Raw genomic sequence first — 25,569 nt, forward strand, 5'->3', positions numbered from 1 at the left:
GTAAAATGGGGATGAAAATCTCCCCTGCCCCTGTGGTGTCATGACAATTCAATGTCATAAAGCACATACAAAGTGTATAGACAACAGTAATGACGCATTTGTCTTTAAACACGGATAAGTAACTGATTCCAAGATACACAGCCCATCTTATAATGCCAGGGACTAACAATGGAGAAGGAACAGAAGATCAAGGTGCCAGTTTTGCAAGTGAATTAGTTTGAATGTCAAAATAAAGAAGTTATTCTCTTCTTTGACTTGAGTCAGGAAGGTGGTAAGCCACCACACAGGTCTAATTAAAGCATCTCCACTTTTACCAGAGAGAACCAACCGGCCTTGGGCTCACATCCTGGGGCAGAAACCAACATCAACCCCAAAAAAGGCAATGCGGCTATTTGGTTCGTATTATTTCACTCGTGAGCTTTTCTTTGGTTCTTGGTACTGGTTTTCCACCAAACGTCCCTACTCAAGGCTTCCTTCCTAAGTAAATACTACTCTACAAAGAGACCCAAACTAAATACAAGCACCACCAACCTAAAATGCAGAAAAGTGCATTGCGGGGTGGGGGTGGGGAGACCGGAAACATGCGAGGGCTAAATTTAAGCATAACTATGCAAAAGTCATTGCACTGTAGAACTGACTGGAAGAGACCTGAATGGCGGGAAAGGAAGCTGCTGAAGGCTCAGGACCCTGCCACGATGTGACAATCACGAAGAAAAGCAACAAGACCCCTGGGGCCTCCCCAGCTGCCCAACTCTCTAAATGACCAGTCCATCCTCGACTCCATTGCTTATAGAATTCTAACAGAGGCATGCCGGTCAGTGTAACCTACTCCTCTCTGGTCCTCCAGACTGCATCAGAGCATGGCGTCAGAGCATCTTAGATTACGGACTTTAAGCCCCGCCCCAGGCCCTTTAGAATAGCTCTTGGGGACCTGCTGTTAAGCTTTGGAGAAAGAGGCCTCACTGCGTTTGGGGGTGGGATGGGGGTGAGGTTGTTTGGTTGGTTGGTTGGTTGGTTGGGTTTTTTTATTGTTTGTTTGTTGTTGATGACGGGGCTGAACTGTTGCCCTGCCCCATACTGGATCAGAACTACCCTCTGATCTCCTCTCTCCATCCTGCAGCTCAGCCTCCACCCCAAAAGGCATCAGAGAAGGTGAATCTCCTGAGTTTAATTTGGACTGTTTGTGTTAACTATCCATCCCCTTCAGAAGTGTGCCCTGCTAAGTGAAAATCAGAGTAAAAAAGATAAATTTGGGGGCGGGGAAAAGGGGATCATTCGCATGTCTGTGGGATTAACCCCACTTCAACCCAGGTGAACCCTGGAGACAAGTGCAGTGTGAAATAAGTCAGCCCCGCCCCCCCCCAAAAAAAGAAAGGAAAAAAAAGACACTCATTGTCTGCTTCTATTTATATACGGTCCCTAGAGTAGACAAATCATAGAAAGGAGAACAGTAGTGGTAGCCAGGGCCTGGGGGAGAGAGAAGCAAGGAGCCAGAACCTAAAGGGTGCGGAGAACCAGGTGAGGAGGAGGACTGTGGATCTGCAGCTGGGGGCTGGGATGGTCCTACAATACTGAGGATACTTCCTGACTCAGTGCTAGATACCCAAGTACAGGAGGCCTTAAGTTAGAGGATGCATATTTTGGCATCCTCACAAAAGCATTAACCCCAAGGTCACTATGAATAAGACGCTCACGTGATGCCAAGGAAGGTACCAGCTTATTGAGTTTAACTGCTACCAAAGGAGGCTTAAGGCAAGGATAATTAGGAACTTCTGCCAACCCCTGGCAGTGTCTAAGAAGTGCCCTGCTCTCAAAGATCAGAGGCTTAGGAGTCCTAAGAATCAGGGCTGGACTTGGACTTTGTCATTACTCAGTAATAACTGGTGGGTACCACCAAGTCCCTCAACCTGTCTATGTACACAATAGTCTCAGAACTCTTGTCTCTAAAGCTGTTAAAAGGACTGGAGACTATGAATTGCTGACCTCTCCACTAACAGCTAGAGGCCATCTCAGATGGGAAAGCCAACCTCAGAGTCAAGAGAAGTGATCTCGACCTAGGTATGAAAGTGTGAGTGGCAGCATCCCAGGAAGGAGGAAAACCCAAGTCAGGTAGATCTTCTGTACGCTAGTTCCAATCCTGGCTCCATCTCTTTCCAGTCTGAGGCATGCCAGCCAGTCTAGCCTTACTCCTGCCTGGCCCTTGAGCCAGCAACATCAGCATCTCAGAGCCACTTAGAACGTAGTCTCGGGCCCTGCCCCAGGCCCGCTGAGTGGCAGTTTCTCTTGTACTAAAGCCCTCTAGAGCCTGAGACTTTTATCTATAAACCGTGGCTGACGGTGACACCGGGGTCCACTGGGAAGGGCTGTTGAGAAACCAAATGAACAGGCACATGGCAAGGGAGAACCCCAGGCCTAGTGTGTAGCAGGCCTTCAATAACAGCACTGTGACACTCCTACATCTAAGAGTCTCCGTTGCTAGGAAACAGATCCACAACTCAGTGGGCAAGAACTGTACTGATCACAGCAGCACAGCTATGAGCCAGGGACTGCCGGGGACCCCTGCATAAACCTCTGTATCTGATTCTCACAACAGCCCTTGGAGAAAGGTCTTTACTATTATTATTATTATTACTATTATTCCCTCTTGAAGAAACTGAGGCACCAAGGAGCCTGCCCAAAGCCATCCTGGTTATTAAACTACATGTCAAGGGGAGTTCACAGGAAATGGACTTTCTGTGACTACGGAAGAGAGCAATTCCATGCAGGAAGACACGCTCCGTCGCTCCTCTCTGGCCTTGCCGTTAATTACTGTGGCTTTACCCAGGACAGCCACCGTCCCGTGCAGTCGGAAGGAAGGCAGCAAGCCCAATGAGCCGCAGGGAGTCGACTGGCTTTCATCTTCAGAAGAATTATTTCTTGAGACCAGTAATCACCAACCGGAAGCAATCCGGGAAACTCTTAATAGAGGGTGTGAGAAGAGCGACCTGGCAGAGATGCTAATGCACAGCCAGCGCCACTTAGCTGCGCACACAGCTCCAGTGTCCCATACGACTGCTGTGCCCACAGTGACTTGCTCAGCTGGCCACTGGACACTATCGGCACTTGGAGATCCTCTCCCGGGGACAGCTGTCTGCAAGTCAACAGCACTCAAGATAAGAGAATAGGAAAGGCGCATCAGATGACCATCCCTGAGACAGAGGGCAAATCTTGGGGTTGGCAGTAAAGAATATTCTGGACGAGGTTTGTAGGTGGCCTCATTCCAGACGAGCTGTAGGAATCTCCCTGTCTGAAAAGAATGAGGCCCTTGGTCCCACCCTGGCGAGGAGGAAAGGAGATGTGTGGAAGGTCTGGCTCCGGGGCTCTGGCTCCCAGCAGGAGTTCAGCAAGTGCACATCAGCCCTTTGGTTTCCTTCCCTCTGCAAGCTCATCATCAGATCCCTCCCCATCAGACCCACCCCAGGCCTTCAGAGCTCCGCCTGTCACCACTTCCCCCTCAAAGGCTTTCTGCTCCATCTGGCTAGACAGACCCGCCCCTTCCTGTTTAGCACGTCCAGATGGCATGGGTGGGGGAGGGCATCTAGCCTGCCAAGGGATAAGAAAAACTCTCTGGAGGAAGACCCCCTAAAGGACAGACAGATAAGGGGGAGTGGAAAGAGCATTCCAGACTGAGGGAACCACCGTGGGCTCCAAGGTCAGGAAGGCAGAGAAAGCTTTGCAGGTTTGAGGAGTTCGTTGGCAACGCAAAGGAGCCTTCCTGGACCAACCTCACTGAATGGCACTGCCAGGCACCATCCCCACCCCTGAGCAGCCTCCTTTACTGTACAAGTGGATCACACGTTCCTTTGTGTATTGTTTTCAGCCCCAGCTGAAACCCCAAGTCCGCTGTGGGGGAGGGGAGCACCCCTTATTGCCTTTGCCTTCTTATCATTTGGTGGCACATTATCACTCCTAGTTAAATGACCACCAGTCCCTCCGAGACAAGAGGGACTCAGCATTAAATCCCCCAACACCGGGCACAGGACTAACTAACGACACAGCATTTGACACTTGGTTAAGTATTTTATGATCAAAGAAATATGGTCTGTGTGAGATATTCAGCTCCTGAACGAATAGAAAAATGACCTCAGGCAGCACAAGTATGCTGCGATATAAATAGTCCCACATATTCACACATGCACAGCCAATGGATAAATGAATTAGTTAATGCAAGACTATAGAGTTCTCACACTCCAAAGCCCAGAGGTCCATGATCCTGCACTTCCCCTGGCTAAGCTGCCAAGATTGCTATCTCTTCTCGTCACTGCCATTCAAAGCGACTCTCTTATCCATAGCAGCCTTGCCTCCACTGTCACAGGGGCAGCAGGACTGCTCCCCTCTGTTCCTCTCCCCTGAGCTCCGAGAGCCTAGCAGATTCCCAGCCCTCCAGGAGGAGGTCCGCTGACCCGGGGCGCCTGGCCCTCTTCCGGGGAGGGACTTTTACAGGAGCTTTCTCTGGGAATGGCCAACATTCCATTCTCCCAGAGAGTGGGATGTGAAGCTGGCCTGTCTTCATTAATTGCGAATTAATGCTAGGCTGGGTGCTATTTTAGTCCACGCTTCCACAGAGGACGGAATGCGGTCCCAGGCAGCGCATCGCGCTCATTCCTTCTGCCGCTGGACTGCAGGAATATTTTTAGAAGCCGCACCCTCTTGCCGTGGCCAGATAAATAATTCCCAAAACCAGATGTGCTCTTTGCGAATCAGCATAAGGCACAGAAGAGAAGGGGAACCAGTCACATGGCTCACACCAAAGCGGCAGCCACATCTAGCACAGAAGCATCTTTAGAGGCTTTTCTCGGGCCACAGGAGAGGTGAACGCACAAAGGTGACAACCGCTCCTCCTGCCCTTAGGACGATCTTGCCACTCACATGCGACTGGTTGGTTGTACATTTGTCCCCATGGTCCTCCTAGGCCAGGCAGCGATGGCCTTTCGTTCACTCAGAGGCCAGCTTGTGGCCATGTGTCTGACTGCTTCTGTCAGCAACTGTCCTTTCTAAATATGCTTCTGCAAAGTGCTGAGTCAGGAATAGCAGAGCCCGTACAGCCGGAAGGCAAATCAACACCAGCTGAAACACGGGTTTAAAACCCTTGGAAGTGGGTGCAAGAGGATGGAGTTTGCCTGGAAGTCAAAACGGGAGTTTTAATCCTGGTTAGGGGCTCCTTTGCCCACAAATCAAACAGTTCTAAATGCCTACGTGTGCCAGACACCACGGGGATGCTCTGGGATAAGAAAGACACAAACGATGGATCTCAGGCACATCCATCCCTTAGACATTCTAGGTTGGAAAGCAACCCTCAACAAATGAGCTGTGCTTCCAGGCTGCTGCCCCGGCGTCCCCTACACAATTGCTCTCTGAATTCTGGCCATTCTTCTGCTCCATTAGGGAATTCTATGACTCCACAGGAAGCTATGCGCCTTATCACTTCTGGGACTACAGCACAGACCAAGAGGTCACACTGTCCCACAGAACCCAACCCCAGGCGAGAGGCTCACATTCCAGACCTTGTAAAGACTACATTTAGTTCTGAGGGCTGCCAGCGACAGGTGGCAGGAGAAATATGGACAGAGCGTCACTGAGATCAATAGATGGTATAAAACGCTGGGAAGGCAAGAGTCCAAACTGACAGCAGGCCCGACCACCACCCCACCCCAGAGTCGTTTCCTGGCTGCTGTCTTTCCATGCATTGCCGCCTTCAGGGGCCAGGCACTCAGGCAAGCTCTTGGTGTGGACGTAGCTAGGCACCATCTCCTTTGAATGTATTCCTAGCTATTTTCACTTTTGTGGTTGATGCTTAGAACTGGGGATTGCCCATAGAAACTCTCAGGAAAAAAATGACTGGAGAAAATAAACAAACAGTAGACAGCTCTTCTCCCTACTTGACAGGAGAGGCTAAGTTCAATGGGTGAGAATTTATCCTAAACACTGACATCAGCAAGAGACAGAGCTGCCACGCAGACCTGGGCCATCCAACCCCAGAGCCTCCACTCCTAGACTGGACTCATTTGTAGATGGTTGATTCCAACATTTTAATTCTGAACATAGAAAATACCTTGTAAAGGCCCTGGAGCCCATCTGTGGCTGCTACTATTACCTATTTTGTAACTGAAGGAACTGGGTTATGTGGGTTTTTTCCAATGTCAAGGAGCTGGGAAGCCCCACAGCCCATAGCTGTCTTTTTGTTTTTCCCCTCTGTCAATACTGGAGCTGACTCACAGGCTTCATACATATTCGGCAAGTGTTCTGAAATCTGAAACACATCCCTCAACCATAACTTTTGAACTTGATAGTTAGTGCTCCTTCTAGAATAATCCAGCCACTTGCCCAAAGGGATTTGAGATTTCATTTCCTGTTCCTAAGGAGAACTATTTCAACGGATCATTTTCACCAGGCTCTACGGACTGGACAGAAATATGTAACTGAGGTCAACTCTTCTGTGAGTAGCAGGCCATGTGTGTGTGAGGGTGGGGGTGGTCTCTCAAGGATTGCTCAAAGGATGCTAATGACTATCATGGTTGACAGCCATGTTCTACAGACCCTAAAACAGCTCTATCCTTCCAAGCAAGGATGTGGTCCACCACAAGCCCACTGACTGACAGCAACAGGAGCAACTAAAGAGGAAGATGTGAGATGCTACGCCTTGTCTGGCTGGGGACCAGAGTCCAGTTGAGGGCAGTTGTGGTATTAGGAGTCCTGAAGCCATTTCATAACAAAACCCGTAAGGCGAGCTCTGTTTATTTTGAAACGGTGTTTGCTTACTTTGGTGGTCTAAGGGACATTCAGAATGCTCCCAAGGAGGTCCCTACACCCCGTAGAGCTTCCTCCAGCTCCAACGCAGCCACAAATAAATGTGAACTCCATCGCTCCCCCGCCCTTTCTTTAAGATTGATTGTTATTTCTAATTACGCATAGGTACGTGCATAGGTACGTGTGTCTGGTATGTGGACTTGTGCACTTGTGGGTGCTGGTGTCCTCAGAGGCCAGAAGAGGGTGTACGGTCCCCCTGAAGCTAGAGTTATGGGTGGCATTCGTGAGCAGCCCAACATGGCCGTTAGGAACTAAACTTGGGGTCTTCAGAAGAGCAATAAGGCCCTGAATGACTGAGCCGCCTCTCCAGCTCCCAACCCACCCTTTCGGAACCGCCACCATTTTTATCCAGCTCTCAATCCCACGACTGGTTCAAGTGTGAGATGTCGAGGAGGAAGACACAGAGATATGGGGTGGAGGAAGTCACAGGGCGGAGGCTCTGGAAAGGCTTCTAAGTCAGGTCTGAATGGCTGGTCTGTGGTCTCCGCACTGAGGAGGGAGAGCGAGGAAGACCATCTGTTCAAGGCCATCCTCAGCTTCTTAGCAAGTTTGAAACCAGCCTGGGCTACATGAAATGCTACCTCAAAGACAAAAAACAAAAACAAAAAACAAAAAAAACCAAACAAACAAACAAACTTGGGGAGACTTCTAGGTTTAAAATAATCTGGGGCCCTTCTAGCACATTCTGCATAGTGCTGTGAACTTGCCTTTATATACCAACCACGGTTACTATGGGTGTGTTATCTGATTTGTCTGTGCCTCAGTTTCCCTATGTATATGTGAGTTATAAGATGAATAGTGCCCGGGTCATATGCTGTGTGAAAGAGTCATTTATGAAAGTTTTAAGCACATGGGAACTAAAATACATATAAAATACGCATGTTATTTTTGTGGTAAGAATTCCAGATTGTGGCCGGGCAGTGGTGGCACATGCCTTTAATCCCAGCACTTGGGAGGCAGAGGCAGGTGGATTTCCGAGTTCAAGGCCAGTCTGGTTTACAGAGTGAGTTCCAGGACAGCCAGGGCTGCACAGAGAAACTCTGTCTCGGAAAAAAAAAACCCAAAAGAATTCCAGATTGTGAGCTTCCTGAGGTCAGCAACTGTCCTCAGTCGTTGTCCCGGCAGGGAGAGCGAGAGTCTGGCAGGTTGTAGGGGACTCCCCAATGCCTGCTAAATCAAACTGTTTGGATGAGCTGATTGCTGGGAATCTTTCCCAGAGCCTGCCTACCAGCAGAGGGAGTGGCTGCGTCAGATCCGGGCTATGGGGAATCACGCCCACCCGCCACGCCCACCAGCCGTACCCAGGCACGGTCTGAGTTTTACCTTAATGTTGCAGTTGTCATCAAGCAGTATGTTCTCCAGCTTCAAGTCCCGGTGGACCACGCCATTCTGCAACGAGAAAATGGAGGAGCTGAGCAGGGGCAGGGGCAGGGGCAGGGGCAGGAGCGTTTGAGGGGACAGACAGGAGAGCTCTGGGGAGGGGGAGGGGAAGCCGGGCACAGGGAACAACCAGTCTGACAGATGAAAGCAATGCAGCAGCCAGCCCCGGTGGTCTTCACCTCCGTCCTTCAGGCCTGCTCTCACTGTCAGGACGCTCCCCAGACAGCAACCAGCGACGGGAGAGCATTAGTCACTTGCTGTGTGGTTAACGGAAAAATGACTGGAATCCATTCTCCCCCCAGAGCCTGTAAACCAGCAGGGGGATTCTTTGTGGGAATGTAATTCCACTGTGTCTGAGACGGGGTCCCAGGGATGCAGCCGACATCTCAGCTGGTGACTCGGAGCATAGGGCCCCAGGGGCAGGCAGCCTGTCTGTCTGTCTGTCTGTCTGTCTGTCTGTCTGGAAAGAGGCCTGACCCAGTTTCCTAAAGCTTGGTCTCAGATCCTTCCTAAGCAGCCAACTGGAAAGACTCGAAAGTCCTTCTCCACTCTGCAGGACTCGGGGCTGATGAAAAGGCTTGCAGGCCAATGGGACCAGAGCCACTGGGAACTGTGACACCGTGTGACCTTTTCATTCAGGCAAACTCTGGCCAATTGGGAGGCTGGACTTGAGAGCAGCCAACCAGCTGAAGGCAAAGGACACAGATGGGCTGGGGAGAAGGGGAGAAGGTTCTGTCCCAGCTGTCACACCTGGCCTGGCCAAGTCTCTTAGGGGTGTGTGGGCAGAGCGGACTGAAAGGGGCGTGTGGGGACCATGAAGGATGTGCGTGGGGGAGTGGGTTCCCAGCATCACAATGCACAAATGGCTTCTGTGGAGAAAGCTTCTGTGTCGGGCAAACTGATGAACAAGCTTGTAGCTGCCTCTTTCAGTTTGTTTTCCTTTCTGTTTGACAGCTTCTAGCATCTCCACAGCCACCGGCTGAAGAGAGATGACGTGTATTCGCACTACTGCTTTTGCTAATCCGAGCTCTCAGGGGTGTTCAGAGACTCAGAAATGCCCCCCCAAAACACATCTCCCAGAGAAGAGAGATGGAGAACAGGAGAGCCAGTTCTGTTTGGCTTTAAATGAAATACTGCGAGAAGTTTGTTTCCCACGAAGGTCACATTCCTGGCTGACATAAGATGGACCAGGTTCCATTCATACACATCGCACAAGTTCACACACTTCACACAGCGGAAGGAGTCTGTGGTGCTTTCCAACATTACTTAAGGAGGAGTCACAGAAGGCTGTGTGGTCTGGTCCTGAGTGTCTCTCGTGTCCACAGAGAGGTCAACCGAAGGTTGTGGGTGTGCACATCTATCACCCTAGCACTGAGCTACAGACAGGCAGGTCCTGAGGGCCCACTGGCGAGCTAGTCTAGTGGGACTGGCAAGCTCCGGGTTCAGGAGAGACCTTGTCTCTAAAACAAGGTGGGAAATGGGGGGCGGGAAACCCAACAATGACCTCAGGCTCTGTGTACACATGCACAAATAAACACACACATGCACACACACATACATGCACACACATGCGCAAACACACACACATGCACACACATGTACAAATAAACACATACACACACACACACACACATGAGCATGGGATTTGAATAGGGAGACTTTTTTTCTTATCCTAGTCTGTAGCATCTCCACACATGCCACAATGAACTAACCAAGACTTTTATAATATTAAAGTTATCATGAGGTGCTGGAAAACAGTGTACACTCAGAAGTTGCAGGCTCGGCCATACCTTGTGACAGTAATGCACCGCAGACACGATCTGCCGGAAGAAGTGTCTGGTCTCCCTCTCGCTGAGGCGTCTCCGCTCACTGATGTAATCATACAGCTCCCCTTTGCTGGCATATTCCATGATGATCACAATCTTATCTTTGTTCTCAAACACTGTGGGGGGGGGGAGAGAAATAAACACTCTGTTATCTGGCAGGATGGATGACAACCGCAGAGATGGAGGGAGGAAGACCATGGAGAGACCGCTGAGCCCGATGGGGCTCAGGGAACAGGTTGCAAATCTACGCATTCGGCATCAGGGGGCTGGGGACAATGGTAGCTTCCCTCTGTCCCTGCACCCACCTTGTACAGCTGGGGGAAACATAGCCAGGTCTTTCCTACAGATCCCACTCCCATTAACAAGATCATCTCTTCCCAGTGCCCTCCCAACCCTGCTTAGTTGTCTGTAAAGAGAAGAGAATTAAAGAACACAAGCATCAGGCTGTGGAGACGGCTCAGGAGGTGAGAACCTGAGTTCAGAACCCTAAACGCCAAGAAACCACCAAACACAACAGCATGACATGTCCGTGATCCCACTGCTCCCATGCATGATCTCAGTGCTCCTATGCGTGATCCCAGTGCTCCTATGCATGATATCAGTGCTCTTATATGTGATCCCAGACTACTATGTGTGATCCCTGTGTTCCTATGTGTGATCCCAATGCTCCCATGCATGATCTCAGTGCTCCTTTGTGTGATCCAAGTGCTCCTATGCATGATCCAGTGCTCCTTTGTGTAATCCCAGTGCTCTTATGTGGGGACTGGGATGTGGAGACAAGGAGAGTCCCCAGAAGCTTCACAAGTCAGACTGGTTTACACGGCGCCAAGCAAGAGACTGTTAGGACCAAGGTGGATCTGGGGGACTGACAGCAGAGGCTGTTCATTGACCTCCACGTCCATCATGGTCCACGTGAACAACATGCACTTCAAAGATGCATACACACACACACACACTACTGCTGTTGCTGCTACTACTACTCATCAACATCTGATGCAGACAGGGTACCACATCACTGACAAAGTTTCTCTGGCAGCCATCCTGTTATCTCTTTGCTCATTTGGACTCCCCAGTTTTCATACACACCTTAATGTGTTTCAGCACATCCTACACAACCTGACGGGCCCTTCTTAGACCCGTTTCGCTCATCTCAAGCTCACGACACACCCCCAGGGAGTATCTGAAATGTTACCGTTCAGAAAAGAGCCCAGTGAGGTTGTAGGACTCCGGTTACTCCTGACAAGGTAAAGTGAGGTCCGCTCAAGGACGCCGGGTATGACCAGGGAGCCCCAGAGCCAAACCTGGGATGGAGTCAGGACCCCTGCTGCCCTCTGGAGCTGGGTGTCTCTGCCTGCAGCCCAGTGCCTTCTCACCTGGCCCCCACCTACCACAGGTAAGTGATGTTTGTCGAGGCCCTCTCGCTAACTCTGTTCTCCAGCCGTTAGGATCAAACTCGGGGTCCCACACAGACACCCGGGGGCAACACAGGGGCTGAGGAGAAAGAGCAAGGAAGAGAAGGTTCTAGGTGGCTCAGCCCACTTAAGCCACTCACTCCACCGCCACGGAGCCTTGCTTCAGGCTACCAGGTACGATGCCTGGAAGTTCCTCCTTCCTAGAAGATGCGGAGGGAAGCCCACACCTCTCCTGCCCGCCTCTACCTTCTCAGGATTGACTGATCCCGGACACTTTAATGTCCAACAATACAGAAAGCGCTGTCAGCCATTCACATTTCTCACACGTACACACACGGTGCTGCCTCCCCATCCCCACTCACCCCCTGCCTCACCCCTACTATCCTGTCCAGAGGTTCATCAACAGAGCCTTCGCTCACATTTATCTGCACACCCCAGGCTGTCAGCCCCTTACGTCCTGACCCATCCCTGCCTCGTCGTAACTTATTTTCTGGTCCCATATCCGTGTTCCTCCGCCTGGACTCGGAGCTTGGGCTGGGAGAGCTCAGACCTAGCATTTTGTCCTGGCTGGCTGGGTGACTCGAGGAAGCTGCTTGCCTTCTCTGTGTTTCTGTTACATCAAATGTAAAACGGGAATGAAATTAGAAAGCGATTCTTAGGACTGTTGGGAGAACAGATTGATAACTGGGAGATGCTCAGAACAAAGCCGGAACGCACAGCCTTCAAGAGTGTTGGTTGTTATTGTTTATATTATTATCATCATCATCATTGGACCCCCATCATCATCATCATCATCATCATTGGACCCCCATCATCATCATCATCATCATCGGACCCCCATCATCATCATCATCATCATCATCATTGGACCCCCATCATCATCATCATCATCATCATCATCATCATCATCTTTGGACCCCTATCATCATCATCATCATCATCATCATCATTGGACCCCCATCATCATCATCATCATCATCATCATCATCATTGGACCCCCATCATCATCATCATCATCATCATCATCATCTTTGGACCCCTATCATCATCATCATCATCATCATCATCATCATCATCATCATTGGACCCCCATCATCATCATCATCATCATCATCATCATTGGACCCCCATCATCATCATCATCATCATTATCATTGGACTCCCATCATCATCATCATCATCATCATTGGACCCCCATCATCATCACCATCATTACCATCATCACCATCATCATCATCATCATCATCATCATCATCATTGGACCCCGGGCCTGGCACTGAGACAAACACGCACATTCAACGAGCAGCTGAGCTGACCTGGACCTGCCTGAAGCTGAGCTCGTGCCCTTCCACACCTTGCCTCTGGCTGCTAGAAGGTCACCCCTCCCACACTTCCTTTCCGGCTCCTGCCAGTCCAGCCAGCTCTCTCTGATAACATGAAGGGGAAGGCAGGCGGTAGGAGGCAGAGGGAGGGAACGGGGACAGCCAAACTGGCTGCTGCTCTGGAGTCTGCTGGCCTCTCCCTACCCAGCCTCTTGGCTCCTACCAGGATTTCATTCACTCTGGGAAGTACGAAGGTGGCCTTGGGACATATGGCTCAGGCTGCAAACGCGGGTGACACACACGCTTCTGAAAGCAGCTGGCTTCTGGGTTTGTTTTTTTAAGGTAGGAAGAAGGAAGGAAAAGATGCTTTCACACACACACACATGCACGCACGCGCACACACACACACACACACACACACACACACGCATGCATGCATGCGCACACACACACACACACACACACGCACACACAAGTAAACAAGCACTCACATCCCACTCTAGAGCATCCTTAAAGGTGACTGAGACTCATCTGAACATCGGGGGCACACCTCCCCACAGACAGGACCATCAGAGGCGGCACACAAGTACTTCACTAAGCACCTTCTGTGGGCACAGCCTGACACTCTGACTGGGTCCATACACCTGCGTCACCCCACTACATCCTCGTTGGCTTCCAACCCTTCCCTGTCACTCCAGTGTCAAATGTCTGAGAAGCAGAACAGCTGCAAAGACTGTTTCCTGGAGCACGGATCCTGCAAGGCACGCTGGGAAAAAAAAAAAAAAGACCTGGTGACTAAACAGATGAAATATTTGGAAAATGCTCACACCTGGGCTTGTCTGCCTTTGGACAGTTGGCTTTTCTCTCAGGTGCTGCAGGTGAACTGGGACATTTCCATGTCCCTACTCACACCCAGAGGAAGGGCTCTGGGTCTAGTACAGGAAACACTGGACGCCTGTAGAGGTATCTAAATAAGACCACCCCCTTGTTGTCATGGGCCGTCAGCAGGGCCTCAGAACTCTCTGTGTGCCCAAGAGAATCCTTCATTTGGAGAATATAATGGCCTGTCAGGGAGGCTGCTGAGGTCTCTAGTTGTTACTTAACTGCCCTAAGACTTTCCTTTCCGATGTGTTACTTTGTACCATGCCATGGCTACCCAAGATGCTCAGGGTCTTCGAACAGGAAGGAACCCAGCAGAAACTGGTATTTACAATGGCTAAGGTTAAGGTCTTGGGAATCAGCATGGAGAAATGGCCGACTCTGTATCATAGGTCTGAGGCTCCTTACCCATGACTAAGGTCACTAACGGAGAAGTGGTAGACATCTTTGTGACCATTCTTCTTGCAAAAAATGGTTTGTTCCCCTCGAGCGCTTTTTACAACTGGTTATTTATAAGCCCAGAAATCTTGTCTGTGTTTATATTATTAGTCACTGAGCAAAAGCTTGTTTTCCATCACTTGGGAAGGGTTTCCTTTCTGAAAAATGAAAGCCTGTGTCTCTTGGCCAGACACTTTTACCCAGAAGCCCAGTGGCTCCAAGATGGTAAGGAAAACTGTGGCCCTTGACATGCCTGCCAGGCCTACCAGGAAACTGCAGGCCCTGAATAGAAACTTAGCTCAGCCTGAGTCAGCCCACAGCACCGTGCCAGGAACCTGTGCTGCCCGGCCTGGGCTTCAGGAAAGCGAGAGAACCACAGAAAGCATCTACTGTGTGGACGACATTGGCGATCGTTTAAAAAGATGTGACCAAGTAGCGAGAGGGTGTGAAGACAGACTGAGGAGAAGAAACACCTCGAGAAAAGCAACAGTCTCCAGCCAGGTCCCAGGGAAAGAGAGGCAAGAAGAGGGTTGTGAATGAAATACTAAGGAAGGTAGCAAATAAATACCCAGGGGAGTTCTTGGGCAGCCAGGCAGGTGAGTAAACATCACCAGGGCAACAGAAAAGAGGAAAATGAAGGCCAGAGTGGAATCAGGAATCCCGGACCCCCGAAACAGCCCAAGACTCACCCCTTCCCAGAGACCTCGCCTTCCCTCCCCTCACCAGTGACTGCATGTCACAGGCCCAGCACTGACAGACCACAGTGATCCCATGAAACCAGTACAGGGACCATGAGCTTGGGGCCAAGGAACTTTAGAATATATGCATCTACATAATGGCATACCTGGGGAACCCAAGTCTGAGCAGGATATTCACTTACATTTCATATACATCTAGTAGAAATAGGCTGAAGGCATTGGTGCTGGGTGAGTTGACACAAAGTCAAGAGACACCAGAGAGGGACCCTCAGTTGAGCAAGTGTCTCCATCATATTGGTCTGAGAGTGTGTCTGTGGGTATGGATGTCAATGAGTGTGTTTGTGGGTGTGTCCTGGGTGGGTGTGTCTGTGGGTGGGTGTGTCCAGGGGTGTGTCTGTGGGTGTATCTGTGGGAGCATATTCTTAATTAATAGAGAGATGTGGGTGTTGTCACCCCTGGGAAGGTAGTCCTGGGTGAGAGAGAGCCTGAAAGCAAGCCAGTGCTGCTCACTCCTCTACGCCTCCTCCTTCAGTTCTGTCTCCAGCTTGCTGTCTTGAGTGTCTTTCCTGGCTCCCTCCATGACAGACTGTAACAAGTAAGCAGAAGTGAGCCCTTTTCTCCTGTCGTGTTTGTTGGTTTGCCTTGTCATGTTGTCCACCCTCCGAAGTTAAAACAATAATCCTGCATTTTTAGGAACTGTAGGCGTGAGACAAAGTTTCACAGTATGTGGATTGTCCACGTGTTGGTCTACCACAACGATGCTCAAACATGTAGCATCCTGGAGCATCTCACACTTCAGGTTTCTGAATCTGGGATGCTCAACCTGTGTCGACATTATCCCGCTTCATGATTGGAGAACCATTACTCCCACCCATGAGCAACACTACCAGCTCCAGGCGCCCCACTCAGAGCTCTCTGGCTTATAATAAGACAATACCATGCCATGTTGACTATAAGTCAGTGAGGTGGGTGAGTTTTGCTTCTTTTGAAGTTCTTAAACAATGGACCATGTAGGGTATATTCTTTTGAGTGACTTCAATAACCACAAATAATGTAGATGAGAATGATTCACACGCTTCTGTGTCACTGAAGTCTTTGCTCATGCTGTGAACTCTTTATCACACAGGGGTATTTGTTGGCTTATTCCTTCTACCTCAGATAAACATTGAACCGTTTCCAGCTAAGGATCCCTATGAGCAGACTTTCTGGGAACATGTACTATTGTTGTTGTTGTTGTTACGTTTACTGATTTGATTTGTATGTATATGCGTATACACATGGATGGGCATTTGCCTACATGTATATACATTCACCGGATTTACGCCTGGTGCCCTCAGGGCTGAGAAGAGGGCATTGGCTCTCCTGGAACTGGAGTTACGATTGGTCATGAGCCACCATGTGTGTGCTGGGAACTGAACCTAGGTCCCCTGCAAAAACAAGTACAATTACCTATTGAGCTGTCTGCCCAGCCCAACTGGGAACATTCTTGCATCTCACACGTCTTTTGCTTTTGCTGCATGTCTATGTGTATAATTTTTGGATAGATAACCAATAAGACTTTGAATCCAAATTTGTGTGCCTAAAAAATCTATGCATGGTTTTATTCTGACTCTTTCCCTCTCCCACCTCCATTCATTCATTCTCCCCCACCTCCATTCATTCATTCTCCCCCACCTCCATTCATTCATTCTCCCCCACCTCCATTCATTCATTCTCCCCCACCTCCATTCATTCATTCTCCCCCACCTCCATTCATTCATTCTTTCCCCTCCTCCATTCATTCATTCTTCCCCACCTCCATCAATTCATCCCCCATTTCCATTCATTCATTCCCCACCCCACCTTCATTCATTCCTCCTGCACTGTGCTCAGAAAAGTTTCTCCTTGATGGGAGTCTAACTCTTTGCTTTTTCTGAACACTCTCTATCGGTCAGTGAACTCTCTGCTCATTCTGCCGTGTGTCAAAGCTGATCAAACAATATAAATCATAGCCTTCGCCTTCAAGAAGTCATGCCCTACTTGGAAATGGAGCTTAGCAAATAATCCACGAGTCGAACTGTGTGGCTCAGACTCTTAGCATCCAGAGGACAAGGGAGAAGGACCAGTGATGCAAACCTGAATAAGTCTGAGAAGATTTCTAGGGGAAACAGGCCTGGGGCCCAACAGGCCAAGTGACTCAGGGCTTGCTTTAATTAGACCCTACTGCTGTAGTTCTGGCAGACCATAGGACATCCAGGCACTTCTTTCTTCTGTCAGCGTCTTGCTCCTTCCCAGAAACCAACTTGGATTACTTTTCTCCCTTTCTGTTTATTTTCTATTTCAAGGGAGAGAGTGGTGGAATGGTTGCTATAGCAACCGCCGCATCTCCACATTAAGCCTGAACTTTATCAGATGCTCATTCTGACAGTTCACTTCTGACTTCTGATCGGCCGGCTTTCACAACCACACTCATTACAGAGCTCCTAACAATTCCCCTCTCCTGCCCCCGAGGCTGATGGCACTGCTTGTATAGCTTGAAAAAGCGAGAAAGTGCACGACACAAAAACTCTGGCCCAGGAGAAACACTCAGGAGCAGGGCATCCTGGGATTTTTAACCATCCACAGGCCGTTTCTGAGACAAATGCACCAGGCCTCTCAGCAGGACAGTAGAGTGGGGATCACTTTACAGGATGTTCTAGGTAGAGGCAGATGGTTCTGGAAAATGGAAATTTTCCTCCTATGGAAATGGAAGCTAGCTTTCTGGTTCACATGGACTCTCGAGGGAGGAAGAGGAGTTTGCTGGTTTTAGGCCAAAGGAGCAAATGATTAGGAGGGGGCTGGTCGGAGTTCTCCGCGTGGGTCTGATTCTATCTGTTCAGTGTACCTCCGCTCACACCAGACAGCGAGTGTTTTTATTAATGTCCTCAAACTGCCAGAAGCACCTTTCCTCTCCCAGGGGACTCACTTGTATTAAGGACAGGGAAGATTCTCACAGGCACTCCCAGCCTGCTTTTCATTTCAGAAACACAAGAATCTTTTCTTGAAAGCGTCGGCGGCCACCTAATTAGTCACTGAGTCAGTACAGGATTAGTTCTTCAAAAGTGTATTCCCAAGAACTAAATTGCAAATACCTCAGGGGCCCATGGCTTTACAAAATAGTCCTCTGATGTCTGCAAGCTCCCCATAGTAAGGGTGAGAAAATACAGCTAGACTAACAGTCCCCATTGTCAGTGGGGTGGTCAGAGCTGAATCACGGGCAGGCACTTCCCAGTTTGGACAATGGAAGGCTTTCTGCCTCTCTCATGTCTTACAATGTGAGGGCTACTGGCTGGAATGCTTAAGGAGGGCCATACCCAGCCTGGCCACCCACCCAGTCCAGAGGCAGACTTCACGGAAGCCAAAGGACGAACGTATAACCAGGTGTCGTGATATGTGCCTGTAATCCTGATTCTCAGGAGACTGGGCTTACAGAGACCTAGGCTCAAAAAATAAATAAATAAGATAAATCAAACAACTAGGAAATAAAACAAGGTATGGATTCTGTCTGAGGAAGAGGAGATGCAGCAGGCTCACTAATGTCTCTTCCTTTATGTCTGAGTTATAAATACTGGGGAGAGGGGCAATGCCAAACTCTAGGAGGGCAGGGGGCTAAGACAGAGAAGAGGCACACGTCTCAAGCCTGGGCTGGCCACTGGACTTCAGCTCCCTAAACCATAGCCGGGGAGTGGACATCTCCATAGCAACTTATTGGGACTCTAAGGTGGAATGGGCACCACAAACTCAGCACACACACACACACACACACACACACACACACACACCAAAGAAAGAGAGGAGAGTAAGGTGGGGGGGCGGGTTGAGGGGGAGTGCATACCAGTTGCTAGGAGACTGAGTTTCAGTCAGTCCTTATCCATGCTAACTGGTATGAATGCTTATAACCACCCCAAGTAGAAGGAAAGACCCCAGACTGACAGTCCATTTCCTTCAGCAAGCCCGCTGACCTGGCAGTGACAGGGATACCCAGTCAGCTGTGGCTCCTCTCCCACAATGCTCAGCTCAGCAGGAGGCTTGGCTGTGTGTGGGGGGGGGGGGGCTTGGCTCACCCCAGCCACCTGGCCAAGGAGGAAAAGCCAAGTCAGTACCTAGCACCCACCCTCCCTCTGGTGTGGCTAATGAGTGACCCACGGTGCAGGGTGGAGCCATTCTGCAGAGGTTGCCGCTCTCAGTTGCACATCATTGGAAAGACTGTGACAGCACACAGCTGCCATCACGGGCAGCAAGCCTCGTGGTGTAAGAAGAAGGGAAATGAGCGTGGGTGAGAGCTAGGGTTACAAACCTGCATAGGTGGAACCATATTTGCACTGGTGTGTGTGGTGTGTGTGTGTGTGTGTGTGTGTGTGAAGAGAGAGAAAGAGACAGACAGAAAGGGATAGAGACAAACAGATGGATACAGACAGAGTCAGAAACAGAGACAGAGACAGACAGATGGATACAGACAGACAGGCAGGCAGGCAGGCATACAGAGACAGATGAATAGACAGAGACAGACAGACACACGGATGGGTGGATGGACATACAGAGACAGGAGGTGAGAGGGCAGTGACACAGGGAGTGAGTTCACTTGTGCAGACATCACAAGTGGCCCCCTGCAAAGTTAAGTGCAGTTCTCTCCCTCCCTCCATCTCTCTCTTATTACAGCTTTTTATTATAGGATACAGGTATGCATGTGTGTCTCTGTGTAGCTATGAGCTTGTGAGCATCCATACTTAATAAGAGGAGGATGTTGGATCCCCTGGAGTTGGAGTTATAGAAGGTTATGAACTACTCTGAGGAGATGCTGGGAACCAAACTCAGGTCCTTGGCAAGAGTGGGAAATGTTCTTAACCACTGAGCCATCTCTCTATCCCTAAGCCTAGCTCTCTTAGCCAGGATCCCCGTTTCAGTCCCTGGTTGCCAGTTCGCTATCAGTGTTAGAGCACAGTAAGATTTATACCACAAAATACACACACATACACACACACACACACACACACACACACACACACACACACCAGTCACAGCATGAGCTCTCTGTCAGGATTCATGGAGGTACTGGAGGGTTACATAAATCCTCCAATCAAAAAAGCCCAGACTTCTGCAGGGGAGAAGTTCTACATCCCCAATCTTCCTTCAGGTAGTCACATATAAGACCACTCTTGGGGGTTCATGAGCCTTCCTTCCTAAATGCATGTTAGGTGTAAGCAAACGATGAAATGGCCCTGGTTCATCTCCGAAGGCCCTGTATTATAGAGTTCCAAAAAAAAGCTCGTGTTCAAGTATAAATGGCATTAAATGGCATTATTTAAAGCACTAGGAAATATTGAATTGCAGGAAATTCAGAAGGGCGAAGCAAGACAATCAGGGAGAAACATTTGTTTTTTGTTTGTTTTATTTCTAATCTCCGGCCTCTAGAAAAAAAATGGCTTGGATGTAATCAAATGAAAATAATACACTTGAAGGTCAAGGAGCTAATTTCACAGGAAACATTTAAACTGCGGTCGCACTGACATACACCAAGAAACTCACTCCTACAGTTACAGCAAGCTGAGCCCTGGGGCCTCGTGAACAGCGATGGCCATGCGGTCGGGCCCAGTCTGCGAGGCCTTCAACTGGAACTTGTGGGGCTGGCAGCAGAGGAGTAAAATAAATCACTACCCAGCAAACTGCCGCAGGCTCAAGAGAGGAAATAGAAACACAGCACACTGCTTCCCGAGCTCACCAAACGGCTTCAGGGTGTCCCGAGGTCCACTTTCAAAGCCAACCCAAGACTAAAGGCGTCACCCACTCACTGCTCTTCCGGTGACTGTGGCCAGAATATGTTATCTGACTGTTTCGGTGACAGATGATTATACCAAGACCGGTGCCAAGAGCAACGCTTAGTGTCCTCTTGGTTTCAGGGGTCACTCTACATTTCTCAGCCTGACCAATCAGAAGCCTTGGCGTTGAGGTGCAGACATTAGAGTCACAAATTGCCATAGGGTTATCCATGTGCACTTAAGATGAAGAATCATGGACCTGGCACGTACGGGCTCAGCCTCCCCCCCCCAACCCCGGTAAGTTTCTATCCAACTTTCCCTAGATAGCAAAGCTGTAAGAACCAGGCAAGGAGACAGCTCAGTGGGTAAAGTGTGTGCCATATAAGCATGAAGACTGAAGTTTGAATCCTAAACCCCATGTAAATGCCAAGTGGGCATGGGTCCTGCCTGTAATCCCAGCATGCAAGAGGCTCGAATCAGGGGGTTCTGAGTTCGAATGACAGACCCACACTTCAATATGTAAGGCGGCAAGCAACCAAGAGAAACATCAACCTAGGACACACATACACACACACACACACACATGCATGCTCACATGTGTGCACACGAACATATGCATGCACACATACATACTCCTACATAAATGCAAACAGACATACACACACAAGCTATGCATACGATAAAATAGAAAGCAGTTCTCTAGCATTTGCTAAGCAGACCCCACCCAGCACACGCCTAGCAGTTCTGTTCATTTGCACATGGAATCCTACATTGACAGTAACTTCATCCAAAGTGCCTCACGGTGGGAACTCAGAGACTGTTTGAGAATGCAGGCTCCTGTGTCTTCTCCAGAAGAGCAGGCATAGGGCTCACAGGCAGGGCAGAAGATTGGCATGTTTATCAAAAGAGAAGTTTAACGATTTCATTCCTTCTTTGTTTAACGATCAATGTTTAAACACTCTTAATTAAGAGAATGATCAGCTGGGCGGTGGTGGCACACGTCATTAATCCCAGCATTGAGGAAGCAGAGGCAAGTAGATCTCTATGAGTTCCAGGCCAGTCAGGTCTACAAAGAAATCGAAGACAGCCAGGGCTACACAGAGAGACCCTCTTTTGAAAAACCAAAAGTAGGTAGGTAGGTAGATAGATAGATAGGTAGGTAGATAGATAGGCAGACAGACAAGCAGATAGATAGATAGATAGATAGATAGACAGATAGATAGGCAGATAGGCAGATAGGCAGATAGGCAGATAGACAAGCAGACAGACAAGCAGACAGACAGAGACAGAGAGACAGTCAGACAGACAGTAGACAGACAGACAGAAAGACAGACAGATGGCTCGACAGTAGGTAATGAATACCAAAATATGCCTTTCTGTTTTGTGTTGCAGGAAACCAGGATTCCCCTTACCTAACATGAAAGAATGAAGGTCCTCCCTCTCCAGCACATTGAAATACAAAGAGCCAGTAAAGTGAGGCACTCAGGCGTGGCCAGGAAGAGAGATTTCCAGAACCCCAAGCGGAGGGCACACACATGAAGACGCAGGCTGCACAGCCCCCACGCCCCACCTTTTTGTTTTCAAATGTGGTACTATGACCAGATGGGAGGCTGGATTCCCAAGCCTTGTGCACTGCAGTAAAGATATTAGTCTCCAGAGAGTTGGCGGATGGGTTTTCTAGGCTTTCAAAGGGGAAGTGGGGGTGAGACAAACCGCCTTTGATGTCTGAACTTAGTCCTGAAATCAGAACCGCAGACAAAATCCGTTTTTATCTCTTCCATTCTAGGCGACCAAGTTGAACATTCCTGTACTCCCCCTTTGTGCTGCTTTTCCGCATTGTCAATTGCCTCCCTGCTGAGAGGATGGAATTCCTCTGAGTGGGAACCAGGAGTCCACCCTGAGATGCTGTCTGAGATTTCTCTGAGATTAGGTTACTCCAGCATCACACACTAGAAAACACACACCTCTTCCCTTATTGATTTAGCAATAGAAGCCGGGTGATGGTTTGCATCCACACACAGTTGACAAATTTGAGGGTAAATCACCCTCACCAGAGGATCAACAGGACAGTTCACCCCAGAGACCGCTTCCAGAAAGGCATGCTTCAAAGGGATTAAGTTTAAGATCCAATGATGAATAGCAGAGCTGATTCACTGAAGTTACCATCATTTCATGGGGCTGAGAGTAAACTGCCCGGAAACCACCTGTACCGGGAGCCCACGGGGGTGGGACACAAGCTTCTCATCAAGATTATGGGCAGAAATGTTGTCAAAAATACCCACTTGTGTTCCCTTTGCCTACAAAGCCCAACTGTTCCATACAGGGCTCATCTCAAAAATCAGGTGGTCAAAATTCACTCAATCACTGTGCGTCTCCCCTTCTTCCATGTCACCTCTGAGAAAGAGTGGAGCGTGCGTCCTTTGCCCTTGTATTTTAAGGGTGGTAGGGCCTTGGGCGCAGTGGGTACTTTAGCACGCTCCAATACAGCCAAACAAGATGCTCCTTCCCTCGGGAGAGCCGAAAGCTCACTAAACAGGACTAGGCACAGTATTATTTTATCAGGCTGAAGCCAGTGGTATTGGTGGGCCTCTACATGTGTTTGTGTGCATGTGCATAGGGTGATTCCATAGGTCCTTACTGAAGAAGAAGCTATAAAGGGTTTTTCTAGTACCAATTCACTCCACTAATGCCCAAATGATCATTTAGGTGCTCCAGTAAGCAAATGAACGCCTATCCGCGCTCAGCACAGACTCCTGGCTGGCCTCTTGTCCTTCAGTTTCCAGAGAAGACACCCATCGGTCTGTGTGTGGCAGAAGACTGGCACACAATCTCACCTCTGTCCCCTGCTGCCAATACCCTCCCAGGCCTGAAGGGTTAGCAAGGTCAGGAAAGAAAAGCCCAGTCGAAGTGGCCACAGAGCCAGCAGGGCAGGCAAGGCACAAGGTCAGAAAATAGGGTGAAAGCACTGCTGAAGGAAAAAATGCAGTCAGGGGGCCCAGTGTTAGGGCCACCAGCCAGCTGCGTGACCGGCTAGATTGTGTCCCCTGCTCAAAACTCAGATCGAAGTCCTAAGATGCCCTGTACATCAAGATGTGGCTCTGTCTAAATGTCCTCACAGAGATAATTAAGTTTAACTGAGGCCATTAGCATGGACCCTAATCCAGCTTGGCCAGAAAGGTGGCACTTGCAGGGGATATGAAGGGATGAGAAGGTGGCCTTCTGCGTGCCCGAGGGAGAAGCTGGAGACAGCCCTCCGAAGGGACCTCCCCGCCATCAGCTCGAGGTTCAACTTCCACCCAACAAGTCATTATTACCCTCCCAGGGTCTCAGTCTTCACATCCACACAATGGGAACACCTGACCTGCCCAGCTCACGGATTTGCAGTGGGGGCAGGAGGGAGGGGCCCAAGAAGAAGTCGATGGTCCCCAAGCTGGCTGAGCTTGCGGACTGCCTGGGCCTGCCTCTAATGTGTTCCATTCCGTGGTCCCAGATGAGGACCGGTAGTCGTCTCTACTCTAAACGATGCTGAGGTGACCCAGTCACAGCACGTCAAAGGCCACTGCAAGAGGTGTGTGCGTGACTGGGTGAGTGAAAATCTCCCTTTAAAGAGAAAGGCAGTAGAGATGGCTCAGTGGTTAGGTCTACTGTCCTTGCAGAGGACCCAGCCCACCTGTCAGTGGCTCAGTCACATGTAACCAGCTCCCGGGGGAGCTGTGGCTTCCATTCCCAGGCATATACCCCACAAATAAGAATCACGTAATTAGAAATTCAAATAAAAAATGTTAAGCCCCATCTCCAAGGATATCCCAAAAAAGATTGAAAAAGCAGAAAAGGTATCAGCAGTGTTGACTTTCGGATGAAAAGTAACAAAGAGAAAAGACGAATGCAACAGATTTTAAAAAATAATAATAAAAAATATAAACTAAAAAAATCTAGGGCCACCATCTTATTTCCTTTACCTGATACATTTGTATGGATCGGAAATGAAAAGAAAGTTCATATTTAAAAGAAGTTCATTTTCCTAACTTAACCATATATTTAAAAATATTCTGGGGAGAACATTGTGATGGCACACACCTTTAACCCCAGCCCTCAGGAGACAGAGACAGGGGGATTTCTGTAGGTTCCAGACAAGTGAGCCCTTGTCTCGATTCCCCAATAAACTAATAATAATATATCTATTAATATATCAATATATTTTTAAATGTATATAACTTTATTCACATATATTTATATATAGTAGGGAAACATTTGGACACAATACATTTAAAAACGCAAAGGAGTCTGCGCAGCATAATTTAACCCTGAATAAAAACCACATAAATAGAGAGAGAAATTAGTTTTAAAAAAAAATAAGGTTAAGAACTATTTGTCAAACTGGGAGTGATAGCTGGATGTCGACCTCTGCTGTGATAGACAGTCATGGCTTATGTAATGTTTCTGCAGAATATGAAAAATGACTGCTGTGGGAGACTTACACATTCTACTTCTTCCTATAAAGGCCCAAAGCAAAAATGAAGCATCATCGTTTTACAAGCCCCGCCCTGCTCCCCCCCTCCCCCTCCCCCCCCACGCCAGCCACCAGCCGAGCTGGGCTCCTTCTCAGTGCCTTGTCCACCCCTCTGCGCTTACTTCCGATTCGAAGAGAGTCGCCTGGAGGACCTGTTAGTCCCAGCGTGGCCATCAGGTGGGAGGGCCGAGGCTGGCCACCTGCCCACAGTCACCGGTCACCCAGGGAGGAGCTTTTTTTTAATATAAGAAACCTGTCTTTCTGGACTGCCGGCTTTCAGTAAGACAGGTTACTTAGCAACAGCCAAAGCCAAGAGGGAAGATGGTGGCGGTCAGAGATGTTTTATGATTCAGATGAGCTGCCCTGTGTATCTGATTGCATTGGATGTAACCAGATAGGAGATAACGCTTAGCTATTTTTATATTATGAAGCAAAATATTTGGCTCCTGCCCAGAAGGGCAATTACCTCAAAGTCTTGGCAAGG

The 25,569-nt window shown here is 49.1% G+C and overlaps 1 protein-coding gene across 1 annotated transcript in view; it reads right to left on the reverse strand.

The window, feature by feature from the left end:
- Nucleotides 1-25,569, reverse strand: part of Nuak1 (NUAK family kinase 1) — a 65,349-nt gene that overhangs the window by 9,968 nt on the left and 29,812 nt on the right. Inside the window, exons 3-4 of the mRNA XM_052165321.1 lie at nt 10,017-10,168; nt 8,170-8,235 (exon numbers count right to left, since the gene is read on the reverse strand). Coding sequence (XP_052021281.1) covers nt 8,170-8,235; nt 10,017-10,168 — 218 coding nt within the window. The remainder of the gene's footprint in view (nt 1-8,169; nt 8,236-10,016; nt 10,169-25,569) is intronic.

The sequence above is a fragment of the Apodemus sylvaticus genome, chromosome 20 (genome assembly GCF_947179515.1).
Source record: "Apodemus sylvaticus chromosome 20, mApoSyl1.1, whole genome shotgun sequence".
In the NCBI taxonomy this organism is placed as follows: domain Eukaryota; kingdom Metazoa; phylum Chordata; class Mammalia; order Rodentia; family Muridae; genus Apodemus; species Apodemus sylvaticus.